Here is a 20,134-nt window from a genome sequence, read left to right on the forward strand (position 1 = left end):
TGTGACATTCTTTTGCTCCTATGCTGATGGCAGCACCTTTCTCTCAATGTCTCATGCAAGTCATCATCTTCCTCTGGTCTGGTAGTACAGTGCAATACACATCTGCATCCAACTATTCAGGAGTACATATAAGTCCAACCTGTGATTTTTTTTTTTTTTTTTTTTAAAGTGGTTCCTACTAAAAATGTTGTCCCCCACGATTGGCACCTCTCCCATCCCTGGTCCCTCTTATTCCTACCCCTCAGGACTAAAACAAGTAAGCCATGCTGTGTAGAATGAAAGGAGATAGGAAGGGTATGCCCTGGGCTGAAAAGGAAGCCAGTGGAGCCATGCTATATAAAGGGAATCTATAAGCTGAAATTCACATTCCAAACTGCTGACACAGCACAAGGAGGCACATGATACCGTTTATATATCCATCAGAATGTTCAAAGATGTTTTTTTTCTCCTGTGCAATCCTGAGTCAAAGAGGTGGTCCCAAGCTGCTGAAGTGCTAAGGCCTCCTCACTCCCCCTTCCATCCCTGACCCAGTGTGGTATTTGGCTTCCAGATGACTGTCAGTCAAGCAGAGATTGGGACTGTAAAGGCAACAAGAAGACGTTCCTGCCCTCAGCACTCCAGGAGCTTTGGAAAGCCTCCTGGAACTAAAGAACAAAAGCATCTTATTACATTCTGGAAGAACAAATGAATATATGAAAGGTACTATGTGCCTCCTTGACATAACAGCTATCTGTGTCACATATAAATCATGAATTGCAGCTGATTCACTATAAGACGTACGTACAGCAATGTTCTTAAAAGTATGGCTCTCCAGGTGGTACAAACTAAACTTCTCATTGTGCTGCAAGTAACCCATAGAGCAGGAATAGGGATCCTTCGGCCCTCCAGCTGTTGCAAAACTACAATTCCCATCATGCCTGGACAGCCAAAGCTAATGCTTTCACTGTCCAGGAATGATGGGAATTGTAGTTGTGCAACAGCTGGAGGGCCGAAGGTTCCCAATCCCTGCTACAGAGTATACTGGGAAGTGACAGATAGGAAATTACTGCAGAAGACTGCTCGGATATCGAGAACACAAGTTACTGGGCAGGACAATAAATCTCCAGATTTATTTAATGGAAAACATGGAAATAAAGTTCTGTCTGCTATATGAAACCTTTGAGACCATAAACATGATTATGGGATGTTTCATCATTTTGTGTATTTAAAGTGTCGCTGTCAGTACAACTTTTAAATCTAAAATCAACAGTAGATGTTATATAAAGCAAGTTTGCAATATACAATCATTATTTTTTAGTTATCATAGAGAACCCAGCACTTCCTGTGTTGGTTTTTTTTCTTTCTTGAAAAATTAAAGGAGAAGTCCAAATTTTTTTTTATTAAAGTATTGTATTGTCCCTCAAAAGTTATACAAATGACCAATATACACTTATTACGGGAAATGCACATAGTGTTTTTTTTTTTCCTGCACTTACTACTGCATCAAGGCTTCACTTCCTGGATAACATGGTGATGTCACTTCATGGATAAAATGGTGATGTCACGACCCGACTCCCAGAGCTGTGCGGCCTGTGGCTGCTGGAGAGGATGATGGCAGAGGGATGCTCAGTGTCCCTCCAGTGCCCTGTGTCCCTAAGTGTCCCCCTGCCATCATCCTCTCCAGCAGCCACAGCCCACACAGCTCTGGGAGTCGGGTCGTGACATCACCATGTTATCCAGGAAGTGAAGCCTTGATGCAGTAGTATGTGCAGGGAAAAAAGCACTTTATAAGCATTTCCTGTAATAGGTGTATATTGGTGTATATTGGTAATTTAACTTTTGGTATAACTTTTGGGAAGCAATACAATACTTTAATAAAAAATTTTTGCTGGACTTCTCCTTTAACAACACAGGAGGGGAGATTTATGAAACATGGTGTAAAGTGAAACTGGCTCAGTTGCCCCTAGCAACCAATCAGATTCCACTTTTCATTCCTCACAGACTCTTTGGAAAATGAAAGGTGGAATCTGATTGGTTGCTAGGAGCAACTGAGCCGGTTTTACTTTACACCATGTTTTATAAATTTCCCCCAGGAAGTCCAGTGATTCCCAGGCCATCTGAGCGCTCACAGAGAGAAGGCAGTTGAGCCGTGACTCTCTGTACTGGCCGGACTCTCCATGTGTTTAGTCTTTAGCCGTTGTCTGAGATGTTCATCTGGCCGATACTGTAGTACGGGCCGGATGAACATCACTTTCTTTAAACTGGAATGTGGGCACATTCAGGTGTGCCTGCGCTCCAATTTCACATATAGCACAATGTAAAGTTTGTCCTGATGCCGTACTTTACACTGTGTGCACAGGCCATTTTGTACAGCCGCTGTTCACTGAATTGCGGCCACCACAAAATAGCCCTGTCACTTATTTTGTGCGGCTTTATAGAATTACGGCCGTAGTGTATACAGGGTGCATACACTACGGCCGTGATGCTATACACCCTAATGTATTTGGCTGCTGTCATTAAACAACGGCCATAATTGCAGCCTGCAACAAAGGCCGTTGTTTAATGATAAAATACAGTGTGTGAACATGGCCTTGGCCTGGAAACACACAGCAGTTTTTGTGCGAAGACGAGATGTGGATTTAAATGGGATGGATAATATAAAAGGTAGGCCTCGTACTTAGGACATTCATTTATGGAGCTATATATTACTGGGCCATCAAATCACTTGACAGAGATAAGATGATGGTTGTGAAAAGGCTTTAATTTACAAAGGCACAAAATCCGAGAAGACAGTATATGATAATGCAATAAAACCAGTTTCCAACTTCCCGAAAAAAAAAACCTTAAAGAGCAGTCTACTAATAAAAAGGTAAATCATACCAAATACCTACCCAGGAGGGGTAAGGCCTTTATAGGGGCTCATAGACACTACTGTATTTATGGGTCAGTGTAATCTCCTAGCTGTGCAGAGTCCTCTGCTATATGCAATATACACTGTCACGCTATGGAGATAGTACTTCCTAAGTATACAAAAAGGACATCTCTGTACTAGCTTACTGTAGTGAGGCTATAAATGGTGGCACACTATGGGAGAGATTTATCAAACATGGTGTAAAGTGAAACTGGCTCAGTTGCCCCTAGCAACCAATCAGATTCCACCTTTCATTTTCCAGAGTCTGTGAGGAATGATAAGTGGAATCTGATTGGTTGCTAGGGGCAACTGAGCCAGTCTCACTTTACACCATGTTTGATAAATCTCCCCCTTGGTGCCTATAGATCCACAGTACAGAGCCATAGGGGCTTTGCTAATTTGCCAGTCCAGAGCTCTTCTCCAAATACAGAGACAAATTTTCAGGAATAAAAACCATTCCACAACAAGCCTCGCATCCATTTATCTATAGATTGGTAACTTTTGGGCTGAAAATTGGTACAATCTCAATATACAACATAAGTGTAAAAAGATAAAAATCAGGCTGAAAATTCAGGATTTCAGGATATAGTGCACAGCTTTATCATGGAAAATCCTTACTTTATGGAATCTAAGCATGCATGTTAGGATTGACACCATGCACATGGCTGGGAGGTTGTAACTAAAGGACTGATGGTTCAAAGCTTTCAGATCCTTAACTGAGCAATGGAGATAATGGCCATTACATTTATAGCAGGAGAATTTTTTTTTTTTTTTTTTTTACAAAATTGTACAATGCGGCCGACCCTAGCCGTCAGCTCCTGACACAATGGGAAATTTGTACAGAATTCAGGTGTTATTATTTATATACAGTCGCTAATATTATACAAGTTACAATGTAGTGTCCATGGGCAAACCACATGTTTATTCCTTCGGTCCTAAAAAATAAATCCCTGTTCTATTCATAGCCAAAATACAAGTCCACACGTAGGGGGAAAGCTGGCCGCCATCGGGCTGCTAGTCTACTCCCAGTGCCTTCAGCTGGCGCTCAATCTCTTCATCCGAGATGGTGTTTGCTTTGGCCGATGATGTGGAGGGGAGTCCTTTAGCCGCTGATGGAGCTTTTGCCATCTGAAAGAATAAGAAGAAGGTTTTCTGGGGAGGAGAGAAAGGAGAAACCAGAAGGCCGTGGAACGTGGCAAAGGTGATCACTTTACAGCACAGCTAGAACTTGTCCGGCTGCTTTACACAGCATCACTTCTCCTAAGGGGCACGGCTCATTTTTGTGGTTTTGATCCCAGTCTTCCCAGATCCACAACTTAATTTTTTTTTTTTTCATTGACATAGTCTTATGAGAAATTGTGTTTTACAGGGCAAGTTGCCATCTAATGTAAAATTTTTCTTTTTTTTTTCTTTCACATGCTAAGAGCCATAACTCTCATTTTTCCATCTACAGAGCCATATTAGGGTGTCATTACATCGCTAAAAAACAAGCCCCATGTCATTTTACCTTAACGTATACAGCAACAATGAAAATTAGTGAAATACATATAGTTGTTTTTTTGTTTGTTTGTTTTTTGTTTTTTTTTACAAATGCACAGATTAGGGGATGGGGTACATGATACATGTTATAAGGATTCATCAGGTCAGGGAAAGGGGGGAGGGTGATAATTTGAACTTTTATCATGGAAGTTTTTTTTTTGTTTTTTTTGTATTATTATTATTGTTATTTTCCACTTCTTAAGTCCCCCTTGGAAACTTTTATATGCAATGATTAGATTGCTAACACTGTTCCATTCAAAACTGGTTAAATCAATGCCAAGAGAGTCTATTGGCATCTCTGGTTGAAGAGTTACGATCATTATAAATAATGTTTCACATGTCATCAGGTATGTTAAAAGTTCTGGATCGCACTGCGTCTCACTCTGACACTTAACTCTCCGACCACACTTTCGCTTTATTATTGTCTACGGGGCTAAAATGTTAGAAGCGGGCGGAGGGGGAGTCAAGTATACTGCTGCCGCACTCTCTCCCTTATAATGACAGGTATAATTGACTGAAATGGCAGCATCGCTGATGTCAGTCATTAGCAGCGGGTGTCTCCCACACATAGCAGCAAACACCTGCTGTGTATAGTGCAGGCTCGCCTCCAAATACAGCTAGATGGCACAGCACGCCCTCTAACACTGTCCATTACAGATATCATACTGCCTCAGCATTTCTCAGCAGATAACTACATTGTGTACATACCTTTCCTGAGATTTCAATCCCAATCTCATCCAGCACCTGATTCACAATGTCCTGGCTTTCTTCTTCATCTTCAGAGGCATCAAAGATGTCATCCAGGGTATCATTTACTGAAAAGTACACAAACAAATGTCAGACTAACCCATCTCTCTGATAGCCCCTGTCTCTGGTATGATCACTATACAATAAATGGCTAGCTCTGGTGTAGTTGGCCTGCCTAACCCCAAGAAGTATAGTGGATGGATGCCCTTTTCTCCCAACATCCTCCATTTCTGCTGGAGACTGGATGGTGTGAGCAGTGCACACCTGCACCACATCTCTGCTAAAATCAGAACTCTGGGGAGAAAGGGTGGATTTTATTTTCCATTATTTCTAATGGTCACAGTTTTGCTGTACAATAATAAAGACCCCGAAACAGGAAATCAGTAGAGTTTACATCAGGAATTGGTAAGTTGTATATAGTTTTATTTTTTTATTTACATTGGGGCAGGCTTATCAAACATGGTGTAAAGTGAAACTGGCTCAGTTGCCCCTAGTAACCAATCAAATTCCACCTTTATTTTTCCAAAGAGTCTGTAAGGAATGAAAGGTGGAATCTGATTGGTTGCTAGGGGCAACTGAGCCAGTTTCACTTTACACCATGTTTGATAAATCTCCCCCTTGGTGCCTATAGATCCACAGTGTAGAGCCATAGGGGATTTGCTAATTTGCCAGTCCAGAGCTCTTCTCCAAATACAAAGACAAAAGTTTACTTTTTTCCTTTGTTTACAGAATTTTAAAAATTGGAAAAAAATAAAATAAAAATCTCTCAAGTTTCTGAAATGCAAACATGTCTAGATCTGGCACTATTTGGTAGCAGAAAGGTACTGTAGATCCTCAGTTCAGCTCCACATGGTTTGATGGTTTGTGTCTCAGCTCTCATGGGCTGGCTGGCTCTGCTGCAGTATGGTAGGTTTATCACTGTATATCTATGTCCATTATAACATTTTTCAGACTGCGGAGTAGCAAATCGAACTAGTTTTACTACTATACAATATTTGGAGATTTATCAAAGCCTAACTAGGCAGACCTGGCATTCTGCAGGGCTAAGATGGATACCACATTGGTCATATAAGATATATCTACATATATTTGTGGTCACCAGTGCAAGTTCACCGTATTGCTGACAGGGGTTCTGGAAAGTGGGTCCCTATTTAATTAGACACATTTGGAATTCATAAGACAAGAAAACCTGAGTTTATTAGAGTATATTACCTACCATTAGAGATGAGCGAACCTCGGGCATGCTCGAGTCGATCCGAACCAGATCGTTCGGCATTTGATTAGCGGTGGCTGCTGAAGTTGGATAAAGCCCTAAGGCTATGTGGAAAACATGGATATAGTCATTGCCTGTATCCATGTTTTCCAGACAACCTTAAAGCTTTATCCAACTTCAGCAGCCCCAGCTAATCAAATACCGAACGTTCAGGTTCGGATCAACTCGAACCCGGTTCGCTCATCTCTACCGACCATGATTGGTTTCCAGTACACCTCATTGATTTTACCCAGGTTTCGAGTTACTATATGCCAAATCTGTCTACTTTTGCAGCGATAAAAAATATATGAGAACTAGGTCGATTTTTAAGTGGCTGGTTTCCCCTTTAGAGATGCAACAGAAGCCACATTGTATGCCGTGTGTGTCTTAGTATGACTATAAACTAAAAGATTTATAATGACTTTGATATTAACAAGATTTCTTTTTAAGGAAAACACAAAAAAAAAAAAAAAAAACACACAGAATTGTTCTTCCAAACACAGTGGCACCCCTGTTCTCAGGCTGTGTGTGGTACTTCAGCTATTCACTTCAGTGGAACTGAACGGCCAAACCCACGCCCAAGTGGTGCTGTTTCTGGAGGAAAATGGCCACGTTTTCTACTCCTGGATAGCCCCCTTAAGTTTATTGGTCCTCCGCACTATGGGTAGTAGCATGTCCTACATGCCCACTGCACAATGGCTAAGAAGAATGAGGCAGCAATTACCTCTCCTTACCCCCTGATGCTGGGACCTGTTATAATACCATAGTACTAGGTGCCAACATTTCACCAGAAACCTAACAAATCCCTAAGCACCACACAGTAAGAACATGGAACACCAAATCTTACTCATTTCTTCTGTCATTTCCATCTTCATATTTTCTTTCTGGAAATTCTGCATTGTCTGTAGAGTTTTTTGTGGGTCCATTTTCTTGTTCACAGCTTGCATTGTCTAAAAGAAAAAAAAAAAGTTTTAAAGTGTTCTGCAAGACCTGTCTGTCCTGAGGAGGTAACAGCACATGAGTGGATATGATACTTGTGTATATGGAGCGCTCACCTTAGCTGTAGTGGACATGGCTCCCGCCATCTTCATCTGGGAGCTCATGACTTTGGTTTGCGTTGACATCGAGGTGACTTTGGAACTGACGGCATAAGTCCTTGTTTTCTGCTTGCGTAGCTGTACCAGTTGCTTTGCTAGAACCCTGCAGGCATCTTTATTGCCTGATTTGGCCATCTTCTTTATTTCCATTTCCTGGAGAGAAAAAGTAACATAAAAGGTTTCTATATTGTAAGCAAATTAATACGGGCAGCGATTACCACTCCATATACATACACACTGTGGAAATCACCCTGCCTTCTACTACATAAGTCTACAGAAGGGATGGGGAACCTTCATCTGTTGTAAAATGACAATTCCCATCATGCCCATAAGATAACCTGCTGGACAATGTGTCCATCCCCTTTATAGGATTGAGCAAAACTCTCATCTGGGTGACCTAAAGGGGCACTCAGGTGGGAATTTCTTTTTGTGTTGTATCAACTGGTGTCTGAAAGTTACACAGATTTGTAATTTACCTCTGTCTGAAAGTTACACAGATTTGTAATTTACCTCTATTTAAAAATCTCAATTCTCCAAGTACTTATCAACTGCTGTATGTTATGCAAGAAGTGTTTTTTTTCTTTCCAGTCTGACATAGTGCTCTCTGCTGCCACCTCTGTCTATGCCAGGAACTGTCCAGAGCAGCAGCAAAACCCTATAGAAAACTTCTCCTGCTCTAGACAGTTCCTGACATGGATAGAGGTGGCAGCAGAGAGCACTGTGTCAGACTGGAAAGAATACACTATTGGTCACAGGACATACAGCAGCTGATAAGTACTGGAAGACTGAAGACTAAATAGAAGTAATTTACAAATCTGCATAAATTTCTCACACCAGTTGATTTGAAAGAAAAAAATAAATAAATAAATCTAATTACCCCGAATTACCCCTTTAACCCTGCCTGCTCCACTATCACCACCAATTGCACCCTTTGATGAATCTCCCCCCATGTCTATGAAATTTGCAGGAGGATATGCAAACAAACTCTCAAGCCAGACATGCAATGCTGTCTGTATAAGTACATTTAGGGATATTTAAATAAGCCTAATTTTATTACATGAAGCAGATGCATATTATATATCCCCATAGTTGTCTTGACACACACAATAATGTTATAAACTCTACACTGTATTTGGCTGAGGGAGTGCAGGGGGGAGAGGCAAAAGAAATTCTCTTGGTCATTAAAGGAGAAGTCCGGCGTATTATAAAATCCAGCAGCTGGAGATTAAAAGTACTAATTTACCTCTCCCTGTGCCCGGGGACCCCCGCAGGGCTGACATGTCACAACCTGGCTGATGGGCTGACCGCTCCGCTAGTCAGTGACTGGTGCAGGACGCGGCTTCAGTCACAGATTGGCTGAGCGGCCAGCCCATCAGCTAGGCCCTTTTCTCCCCGAGTCATAACATCATCAAACCTCGGGGGTAAATTGCCTTCTGGCGGTTGTCTTGCGGCTGGTCTCGCCTCTCACCACAGCCACAGCTCAGTGCTCACCTGCTTAGCACTACACAGCAGATGGGAGTGTGCAACATTTGATTAGTAATGGCTGAAGAAGTTAGATGCAGCCCTAAAGAGTCCTGGAAAACATAGATATATCCTATGGCTGTATCTATTTCTTCCAGGCACCTCTAGGGTTGCATGCAGCTTCTTCAGCCACCAGTAGCCAAATGCCGTACGCTCGGGTTTGCTCACCTCTACTGTTTATAGGACATTCTGCTTCACAGAAGTACCACCTTTACTACACCTCAATAAGACAAATGGAAAATGGTTATGTAATACAGTCACCTCCTCAGTCAAGTGTCTGGCAACAAAACCGCCCAATAACAACTAGCAGAACAACAAGCACAGCTCTACATTATACTAAATGATGAAACACATAGAAAGGTACAGGAAGACAATGGGGGAGATTTATCAGACATGGTGTAAAGTGAAACAGGCCCAGTTGCCCCTAGCAACCAATCAGATTCCACCTTTCATTCCTCACAGGCTCTTTGGAAAATGAAAGGTGGAATCTGATTGGTTGCTAGGGGCGACTGAGCCAGTTTCACTTTACACCATGTTTGATAAATCTCCCCTAATGTGCTGTAGCCCTATTAGCCTTGCTTTATTATTGACCATGTATACCATATTGTCTCTGTCAAATTCGGAGACCCCACAACCCTTGTAATAACACATTCAATTACAGCTTATGGCACCGCGCTCCGGCGGCGGCGAGATGCGTCCCGACATACGAGTCTCCAGCTCACTCACCAGCTGTTTCTCCTGCTTCTCCAAGGCTGCTCGGTCTCTGGTTATAGCCCTCTGAGTGCCTCTTAGCTCCTTATTCTGCTCCTTTATTATGTCTGCAAGTGAGGGAAGAAGCATAGGAAATAAATAAAAGTGCCCATATAAGCGTCTGCCTTCATTGTGTGTGATGGCTGCAGACAATAGGAGATTATTAATGTTTGCATTAGACGTGCCGGGGTCATTGGCGAGACTTGTAATAATCTGCGGAAGACTCGTACAGATGAATATTTAATCAAGGAAAAATTGGGACACAGAAAGCAGCTTTTACCTTCCTTGAGTGCTGAATGTCTGATGGAAAGGGGGGAGAGATAAACATTGCCCTGGGGGCCTATTAAGTCTAATTTGGACGTTTATTGTCTTAAAGGGGCACGGAAGAGGAGAAATAATTACAGCGATAAAGGGAATGTATTCTGTATTGCACTCTGAGTAAAAGAACATTTTAAGGTGTCCAAGCAGGGGATGAACTAGAACAGGGGTAGGGATCCTTGGCTTTCCAGCTGTTGCAAAACTACAACTCCCATCATGCCTGGACTGCCAAAGCTTTAGCCAATAGACACCAACCTGTAAACCTACAACTCTGACTATATATGTGCTTTTTATACCTTATATTAAGGATCCCCAACCTGTGGCTCTCCAGCTGTCATGTCATGCTGGGAGTTGTCGTTTTGGAGGAGGACAGGTTGGCCATCACTGCCTTATAGTATACAAAGTCCTGATGATAGAAGCTAAATCATCTCTACACTATATAGCTGCATAATTTCTAAGCTACTATGATGAGCAGGTCACATAACACATCGTAAAATACTGAAAAATATCTTTCAGCCATAAACAGCATAAAATAGGAGACAAAAAGAAAAAACAACAACAACCTTATCCTAACGTATTCCTGGACCCACAAAGACATAAAAGCCCCTACAGAATAAATATATATATATTCCACACTACTAGTTGGAAGGAAGAACCCCCCCCCCCCCATCTATGACACCATATTCAGGTGAGATACAATGTAGGCAGAAGAGTACAATGTTGATACTTCGATACGCTGTACTTGTGTCTTGTTCTTTGCTTCTGTTAGCACTGCAGTAAATAAGATCCTAGTCAAGAAAAAGAAGGAAAAAAGTGCCAAGTCCATCTTCTTCTGCATGGTCTGTCTACCCCGGCACCATATCAGCAGGTCATCCATGAGGCTCCACATTGCCGTATATCCTCCATGATCCACATTGAGTACCAGCGTCTATCTCCTGCATGTTGTAAGTGAAGTTGATCTCACGTCTATGATTTGATATAAATGCGGACTAAATCGTCCGTGCTGTGCCCACATATAGAAGAGTGGGTAACACTGGCAGCCAATCCTAATAGCTTCCACATACGTAAGAGGGAGGGCTGCCAATGACTGGTACATAGGGCGTCCGAGACAGACAGCAAATTCTTATAGGCAGAATAGGACCACGTGGTTAGTTAGTAGGTTTTTTTGTTTTTTGAAGGAGGTGTATTTTACAGGAAAGCTAAATTTGGAGGGCAGACCGTTGCTAAATAATGTGGGAACAGGGGGGCACATAGCCAATCATAGCTGGATTTTATTGAGTATTTTATTTTTATATCATTTAAACAAACTTGTTTATTGATACTAAGTATAACTGGTTGTTTTGGATTTTTTTTTTTATCCCACTTGTGTATACTTGACTGACGTTTCCCATTATTAAAGCAACAGCTTCTTCTCTGTATCCCTGTATCTGGCGCTCCAAGCTATGCTGGTTATAAATGTCACACAGTATGACACCGCAGGGACACCGTCTATCCTCACCTCTACAAAGACGCCAACCCAGACCGACAAATCTGCTCTAATTCAGTCTGCCACCGTGTCACTAGGAATACAGGTCATGCGGTAAAGACAGACTGGTTCTGCTCTGCTGTCATCATGGAGGAATTTCTTACAGGTTAATATAGTCCCTGGCAGATACTATGTCCGTACAGCCAACCTTTAGAAGCCATGTACTGATTTATAGGATGTGATTGTTTCCATAAAGCTACAAACACATTGCACTGGGTCACCAGTGATGACTATAGAGATGTTTTCTGCACAGGTTTATTCTATGCCTGGTCTGTATGACTGTAATATGGAGACGCTGCGCTAGATGGCGCAATTCAATAAAACAAAGACTGCATTATATAGGGAGCAAATATGCATGTGTGTTAGAAGGGAAGAGGAAAACTAGTATATAAGTGTTTAATACAGCTCTGGGGTGTGCAGAGTTGTAACATAGCTTAGTGCACCGGTATATAAAACCACATATGAGATCAGCCACTCATCCTGCTCTATAGTAACAGGTCACTGCTATTATTCTCAGGTTAATATTTTCATCACAAAAGGGGAAACAACCCTAATGTTCAGCACTGACAACATGTATACAAAGATTGAAGTAAAATTGACAATACAACAAACTCCTAGAAATGGCCCTGACCTTGTTGCTGTCCATACATCACAGGAGAGATGCAGAAAATTCTAGAACAGGGGTAGGGAACCTCGGCTCTCCAGCTGTTGCAAAACTACTACTCCCATCATGCCTGGACAGCCAAAGCTAAAGCTTTGTCTGTCCAGGCATGATGGGAGTTGTAGTTTTGCAACAGCTGGAGCGCCAAGGTTCCTTACCCCTATTCTATAATATGAAACTTGTGCCAAGGAGGGTATTTCCTTTTAAAATCGCGGTAGCATTTGACAATGTCAAGTAAAGTGACACACACCGAATCGGGTGCTGTAATATCTGTTGCATTCATCTGAATAGGGTTCTTTCCACTGCACGTAATTATTACAAACCTCATTCAGATGTATGGAAGACACCAGAAATAAAGCTTCCGCCTCAGCTCACACCTACAACTACAAACGGTAAGATTCACGCTGGATACAAAGAAAATTTCCTGCTATGCGTCACCGAGCAGGGAGAACAGGATGCCAACACATATCACCATGGGCGCCAGCTGGGTTCACTCCTTTCCAAAAGTAAAAGCGACTATGGTCAGCACTTATATAAATAATCTTTTTTTTCTTCTTTTTTTTTGGCATGGTCCTTTTAAAGATTTCCAATTCATTTTGTATTTACTTCTGATTTTGGTTAAAAAAAAAATAAAGGAAAAATTGGAGTTGTAATTGAAGGTGGTTTATGAGATTCTATTAACTTATTTATTTTTAATTACTATTATTATTACTTTTTAATCCTTGGTATCCCTTTACTGTCCAGAGTCCCTGATCCCATTAGTCCCCATCTCAACCAGAGCGATGTCTCTTCTCTGCATTGTTCAGAGGATCCGATGCTATGCAACTGCTGGACGACTGTATCTGCAGGAATTATGTGCAGCACAGCGGGGACACAGTACAGGAATAACTATCATCTTGTACTGATCCAACAGTTGTTGTAATAACAACAAGTCCAAACTTCTTATCCACCCTAGAACATGGTACCTGTTAGTCATTACTGCCTTCAAACTCTTTGTACAAAGATGTATGTGTGTTCAGTACATCTACTTATTTATATATAGTTATGCAGTATACGTGTGCACACCTGTACACCTATGTGTATATTCAGTACATAATATTACACCCTGTAGCATTATATATTATAAGAATACAGGAGGAGATCACCAGACATTATAACCATATAGGACAGTGAAGTCCTATCTCCTTTTCTCTCTCTATCCCTGATCCCTCTGATAAAACTGCCTGTCATTCATCCGCTATTGGAAACATTGACGCCAAGCCCTTGTGTGAGTCAACTCCCCCCCCCCCCCCGTGATTCACTATGGTCCCTGCCCCTTTCGTCACCTGAGGAGTCAGTGACATCAGTTCCGAGTCATACGCCATATCACGTGGGTAAATAATAGTTAAAGAACTTCCGGAAAGAAGTATCTATATATAGAAATGAATCTAGAATCTAATTGTTGTTCCAAAAAAAAAAACAAAAGCAAGCACACACAGGCTGCATAGAGGTGAAGGGGTCTCAAATCCACATACAGTTGTAGTAGTGCTGAGCTTGTTATTTGTCTCTTAGTTGCTTCAGGGTAAACAGCTTATCAACCAAACCAACACAAACAGGATCTAACCTCCAGATACAGATGTAGCAGTGCTGAGTGCGTCACCTATCTCTCATCTGCTTCACAGCGCATACTATCCAACATTCTACATACAGATATAGCAGTGCTGAGTGTGTCACCCATCTCTCATCTGCTTCAGACTAGAGTGCATACTATCTAACCTCCACATACAGATGTAGCAGTGCTGAGTGTGTCACCTATCTCTCATCTGCTTCACAGCGCATACTATCCAACATTCTACATACAGATATAGCAGTGCTGAGTGTGTCACCTATCTCTCATCTGCTTCAGACTAGAGTGCAAGTGCATACTATCTAACCTCCACATACAGATGTAGCAGTGCTGAGTGTGTCACCTATCTCTCATCTGCTTCAGACTAGAGTGCATACTATCTAACCTCCACATACAGATGTAGCAGTGCTGAGTGTGTCACCCATCTCTCATCTGCTTCAGACTAGAGTGCATACTATCTAACCTCCACATACAGATGTAGCAGTGCTGAGTGTGTCACCCATCTCTCATCTGCTTCAGACTAGAGTGCATACTATCTAACCTCCACATACAGATGTAGCAGTGCTGAGTGTGTCACTGATCTATCATCTGCTTCACAGTGCATACTATCCAATATTTCACATACAGATGTAGCAGTGCTGAGTGTGTCACTGATCATCCGCTTCACAGTGCATACTATCCAATATTTCACATACAGATGTAGCAGTGCTGAGTTTGTCACCGATCTTTCAATTGCTTCAAGGTGCACAGCTTATTAACAAACCAATATGCAAACTGTAAACCTGCTTGGCATAAACATCTATCCTAAGATGAAAAATAAAAGGATATAATATAAGGGCAAACCAGCTGTTTCTATGTTTCAAGATGAACAGTTTTTACACTCCACATACAGCTGCAGCAGTGCTGAGTTTGTTACTGGTCTCTTAGTTGTGTCAGGGTGATTCGCTTAATGACAAAACCAATACAGACAGGTTCTAACCTCCACATACAGCAAACAATATAGATGCAGCAGTGCTGAGTTAGTAACTAATCAAGACAACACAAACAGCTTGTAGCATACACATAGAGATGTAGCAGTGCTGAGTTAGTAACTAATCAAGACAACACAAACAGCTTGTAGCATACACATAGAGATGTAGCAGTGCTGAGTGTGTCTCTGATCTCTTGGCTGCTGCAGTACTTGCTTTGTAATAACACATAAGGACATACGTCCCAAGTCCTATATAACACTGTGATACCACAATAAGAGTCTAATCTCTGACGGAACAAAGTGGAGGCTGACAAACTCTGCTCTGCTGCATTGCAGATTGGTTTCTACAGACGTGTCTGCCATCATCCCATTTCAATACTAAACCCTAAAAATTCTGCAAATCAGAACATAATCTTAATATAAAGCCTCCTAATACCAGATGGGGGCCCTATGAAGATACATGAATATGAGGAGTCTGTGATGATGCAGATAAAGCTCCATAGGGATGGGCTGAGGATAATAAAGTATATATATATATATATATATATATATATATATATATATATAGACACCCCCAATATCCTGCTGACAGATCCTCTTCTTGCTATGGCCAGGATGTCAGAGGAGGCAGACACTGCAGTAATAGCCAGGCTGGAGGGGGGGTGGGCACACAGACGGGGAGTCAGACACAATGACATCCATGGCAGGAGCGGCTGGTGATGGTGGACAGGGGTATAGTCAGCATTACTGTACAGTATGAGGATGGGGAGGATGTGGGCACAGGTGACAGGTATAAGGGGCACACCTGAGACTGGAGACTGCATGGAGCACTAGGATACCACCCTTGTGCTAAAACTACAATTCCCATCATGCCCTGACACCTGAGGGCTGTGAGGGCATGATGAGAGTTGTAGTTCTGTACAGATTGAGAGACACTGGCTTACACTGTCCCCATTGCTTCTTATATGGCACCATCATACACCACCATGTCACCCTGCCCCTACTAAGGGATCCATCCAGGCATCAATGTGGCCAATAACCACAATGTCAAGGTGTAGTAGTGACTATTATAGGGTCTCCTGCAGTCATAGGGTTAGTGGACAGGCATAACTGTCATAGGGTCAGGACAGGAAGGTGGCAGGAGAGGAAGGCACTGACAGCTGACTAGATAAGAACTGCAGGGTGAAGGCAGACCATAGAGATGGTGAGTGAGGGGCACGGGGCCGGTATTATACACTCACCGTCCACCGTCTTCTTCTTGAACAGGGAGGCCATGTCTGCAGCGCGCTCCACTTCCTCATTCACTGTGCAACCAGGAACCGGTCACTCTGCTTCGCCCCCCTCCTCGCTCACATGACCACAGAAGCCACGTCCCTCTGCCGGGACCACGTGATCGTACAGCGTCTCCACACCGTCCCCGCCCCCTTTTCTATGACGTTCGCGTCGCCTTGGGGAAATCCCGTCGAGTTTTGGTCACGTGACTGTCGCTCAGGCGATGAGTTCTGGTCAGTGTGCGGTACCGCATTGGGTTTAACGGCCAAGCCCACGGTAAAACGCAGAAGCTAGGAGACGGGAGCTGGAGAAAACGCAATCACAGACGTGTGCGATTATATAGCTTTTTTTTTCTCTCTCTAGGGCGATGTTTACACGTGCCACAAAGACAATACTGGCATGGGGAGTTGCATGCGGCTTTTTACTTACCATGGACACTTTAACCAAAATTATTATTTTTTGCAAAAGTTACATTGCACGTGTGCAGTGTTGCAGAACGACTCCATGTACTAACATTACCTGCGACGCTGCGTGACTGCGCCCTGGTTGGTTGCTATGGGCAACATTTACTTCTAGACAGTGCTGATAACCCTGCCCCGCAGGTTTCACGTATCCGGCATCTGCAGTCATAGCCGCTAATCCGCAGCTGTTCTGCGCCACAAGGCGCACCATGCACATTCACACCCAGAAACATTTCGGAGTTCTTGCAGAAAATGCGAGTACTCACATTCCCTCAGCTCATATCTTCACTGACGGAGACCCTGCCCCAATAGCTCCTAAGGGTTACATCTGCATTTTTTGTTTCCTGGTTACTTAACAGGGGTTGGCCATTTTATAGTAATAGGTCAGTGTACAGCAGCGTTTCCCAGCCGGGAGATCTCGCCAGGGGTGCCGCGGGATCCCGGTGGGAAATGTGCGCTGTCTCTTTAAGCATCCCGAGAAGCTGCGGCCACGCAGCTTCTCGGGATGCACAGATCACTTTCATGTTCCGCCCGCACTATGAGCGGGCGGAACATTAAAGTGAGCAGAATATAGGAGCAGGAAGTGTCAGCGTCCTGCTCCTACATTCACTCCCATAGGCTGCCGGCACTTCATACCAGCAGCCTATGGGAGGCCGGGACGTGACCTCTCCGGCAGGCGTGATGATGTGACATCATCACGCCTGCCGGAAGTTCCGTCCCCGCGGCTCACAGGATGGAGCCCAAAGAGGAGGAGAGCTGCTGCCTGCAGCCACAGCGCGGATTAGGTGAGTAGGATGTTTTTTTTTTTTTTGTTAGGGGCAGAGCAGGGGGCATTATTAGTTCATGGGGGGCACCTCTGGGGGCATTATAAGTTCATGGGGGCACCTCTGGGGGCATTATTAGTTCATCACAGCAGGGGATCCTACATACAGGGGGCATCCCACATTCCTACTCGCTTTACTGCACATAACACCAAACAGCGCAGTTACTTTGGGAGCCGACAGGAGGGAGAAAGGAAAGGAAGTTGCTAGAAATGGGCGGAGCCTAAATTGTTTGTCTCGCAGGTTCTGAAGAGATGAAATGTAGCTGGAGGAAATCATCATGGCGGATGAAGAGGAAAAGGGAAAGTGACTCCTCAGATCAAAGAAGACGTCACCTGTGAGTCACTATGACGGTTTTCTTATTTTGTAGAACATTATTTAGTAGGGGTGCCCCGAGGAAATTTTTTATTCCAAGGTGTGCCCCGAGGTGGAAAAGGTTGGGAAGCACTGGTGTACAGTATTAGTAAGTGTACTCACTGTATATACTAACAGCAGCTTCCTGTGTACCTCATAGAGCTAAAATCCCCTCCCCTCCTCCAAGCTGTGCTGCCCTGCTCTGTGGTGAGACTGTCCATAAGATGGCTGACATGGAGGAGCATGTGATCATGCCCCACCTCCTGTGTTCTCCATAGACATATATAGGCTCAGTGGTGGAAACTGGCATGGTCACATGCTCCTCCATGTCAGCCATGTTATGGACAGACTCACCACAGAGCAGGATGACAGTCTGAAGGAGGGGAGTCTGATTTTAGCTCTATGAGGTACACAGGGAGCTGCTGTCAGTATATACAGTGAGTACACTTACTAATACTGTACACTGAACCATTACTATAAAGTGGCCAACCCCTTTAAATGGAAGACTGCACTAAAAAAATCTTTGTAATTCTTTGTTTAAAAAAAAAAAACACCTAAGAGAAGCTATTTATTGCAAAACAAACACTATCATTGGCACATGGCATTTTTGTGGCCAGATGTTATCTGAGAGTCAGTAGTGAAATAGGGAACATAATACTCATGTTGGGTATTTTGGCAGTTTTTGTGCCCCCTTGGACTTTCTCAAAATCGCAGCATGCATTGCCTCTGGCTTTGTATCCCCTTATGGGTAGCTTCCCACACACCGTATCACAGCAGAATTTTTAAATAACTGAACACAGATCAAATCTGCTGCGGATCCTGTATGTGTGAATGTACACTATGAAATAGTGCCATTACTCCTCCATAGGCTTCTGTAGTTGGGAAAAAACAGATTGGGAGACATTTACTATTGAGTCTAAAACATGCGATTTTTTTCTACAGAGTATTCGTCTATTTTTACCTACCCGAATAGGACTAATTTAACATAATTTAAAACGAATGTACCATCAGGTATATGGCTTTGTGTTTTGCACCTTAAAACATCGGCGCAGGGTTGCCGGTGGCGCAGTCCTTTTTTTAACCGCTGCCATGTTCCCATGCACGGTTCAGGTCTATTCCCAAGCATCGGCCCACCCTGGAGTAATGGAGGCAGGCCCTCAGGCCACAGTGTGAAGATTTCCCCCCTGTGACCTGGCTCCATTGCTTCTAATGTAGCTGCGTCACAGAGGGGAGGGGGTTTCATCACACTGGGAGCCGGCGGGCCAGTCCCCAGTGCTCCGAGGCAGGCTGGTGCTGGGGAATAGGCCAGAGCTGTAGTAAAAAAAAAAAACACATCACTGACATCCCCGTGAAAGGAGAAGCCTGGCAAATTTTTCCCCCCAAAAGTTATACAAATCACCATGTACACTTATTACGGGAAATGCTTATAAAGTGCTTTTTTTCCCTGCACTTAATACTGCATCAAGGCTTCACTTCCTGCATAACATGGTGATGTCACTTCCTGGATAAAATGGTGATGTCACTGCCTGGATAACATGGTGATGTCACTTCCTGGATAACATGGTGATGTCATGACCCGACTCCCAGAGCTGTGCGGGCTGTGGCTGCTGGAGAGGATGATGACAGAGGGATGCTCAGTGTCCCTCCAGTGTCCTGTGTCCCTCAGTGTCCCCCTGCCATCATTCTCTACAGCCTCTGCTATCATTCGCTAAGAGGCGTGCACCCGAATCTGTGCCTGGCGTACCAAATCTACATCTGGTTCCAGCAGGTGTAGATTTGCGTCATGATTTGCACCTGCAAGCAGGCATATATCCTGATAAATTAGGCACGGGAGGAGGCCACACCTCCTCCCCGCCTTATCACCCCCCCAAGCTCTACCGGCCCGTCCATCGGGTGAGCCGGGCGTACGGGAGGCGTATGCCAGGGAGAAGGGGCGAATCTGCACCTCTGGCATATGCTTCGTAAATACTACCCCCATTGTTTTTTTTCAATTTTCCCGCACCCCCTGCCTGTTGTGGTTATTCCTGCCATATTCCCTGTACAAGGACACCGTGCACATTGGACCATTTTGACAGGAACGTAAGACGGTTTATGGCTGCAAGTCCCAGCCAGATCTTGGGTCCTGTGGCCATAATTCAGATGAAAAAAATACATCCAACCAAAGTCTGCTCCACGCAAAAGAGGAAATGGACCCTGGAGTGGTTAAAGGAGTACTCCGGGTAGGAGGCCTTTTTTCACTCTGACCAGAGAGGGGGTGGATAAAAACAATGACGTCGACTTACCTCCCTGGTTCCAGCACTGGGGCCTGCATTGCACTGCTCTAGTCACTGGTCACTTCCTGGTCTTAGAG

At 43.6% G+C, this 20,134-nt stretch overlaps 1 protein-coding gene across 2 annotated transcripts; it reads right to left on the reverse strand.

The window, feature by feature from the left end:
- Positions 1–3,171: 3,171 nt before the first annotated feature.
- Positions 3,172–16,236, reverse strand: CHMP2B (charged multivesicular body protein 2B). Of its 2 annotated transcripts, XM_069944497.1 has the most exons (6): positions 16,118–16,236; positions 9,773–9,864; positions 7,484–7,678; positions 7,276–7,378; positions 5,138–5,244; positions 3,173–4,018 (listed from the first exon to the last, which is right to left on the reverse strand). In XM_069944497.1, exons 1-6 carry the CDS (start codon positions 16,149–16,151, stop codon positions 3,905–3,907), a joined length of 645 nt encoding a protein of 214 aa, XP_069800598.1. In that variant the 5' UTR covers positions 16,152–16,236; the 3' UTR covers positions 3,173–3,904. The 2 variants fall into 2 exon arrangements, with proteins under 2 accessions (XP_069800599.1, XP_069800598.1); XM_069944498.1 differs by lacking the exons at positions 9,773–9,864; positions 16,118–16,236 and adding an exon at positions 9,308–9,411 and having other exon boundaries at positions 3,172–4,018.
- Between the last annotated feature and the right edge of the window lie 3,898 nt (positions 16,237–20,134).

Source organism: Dendropsophus ebraccatus, chromosome 11 (genome assembly GCF_027789765.1).
Source record: "Dendropsophus ebraccatus isolate aDenEbr1 chromosome 11, aDenEbr1.pat, whole genome shotgun sequence".
Classification (NCBI taxonomy): Eukaryota; Metazoa; Chordata; class Amphibia; order Anura; family Hylidae; genus Dendropsophus; species Dendropsophus ebraccatus.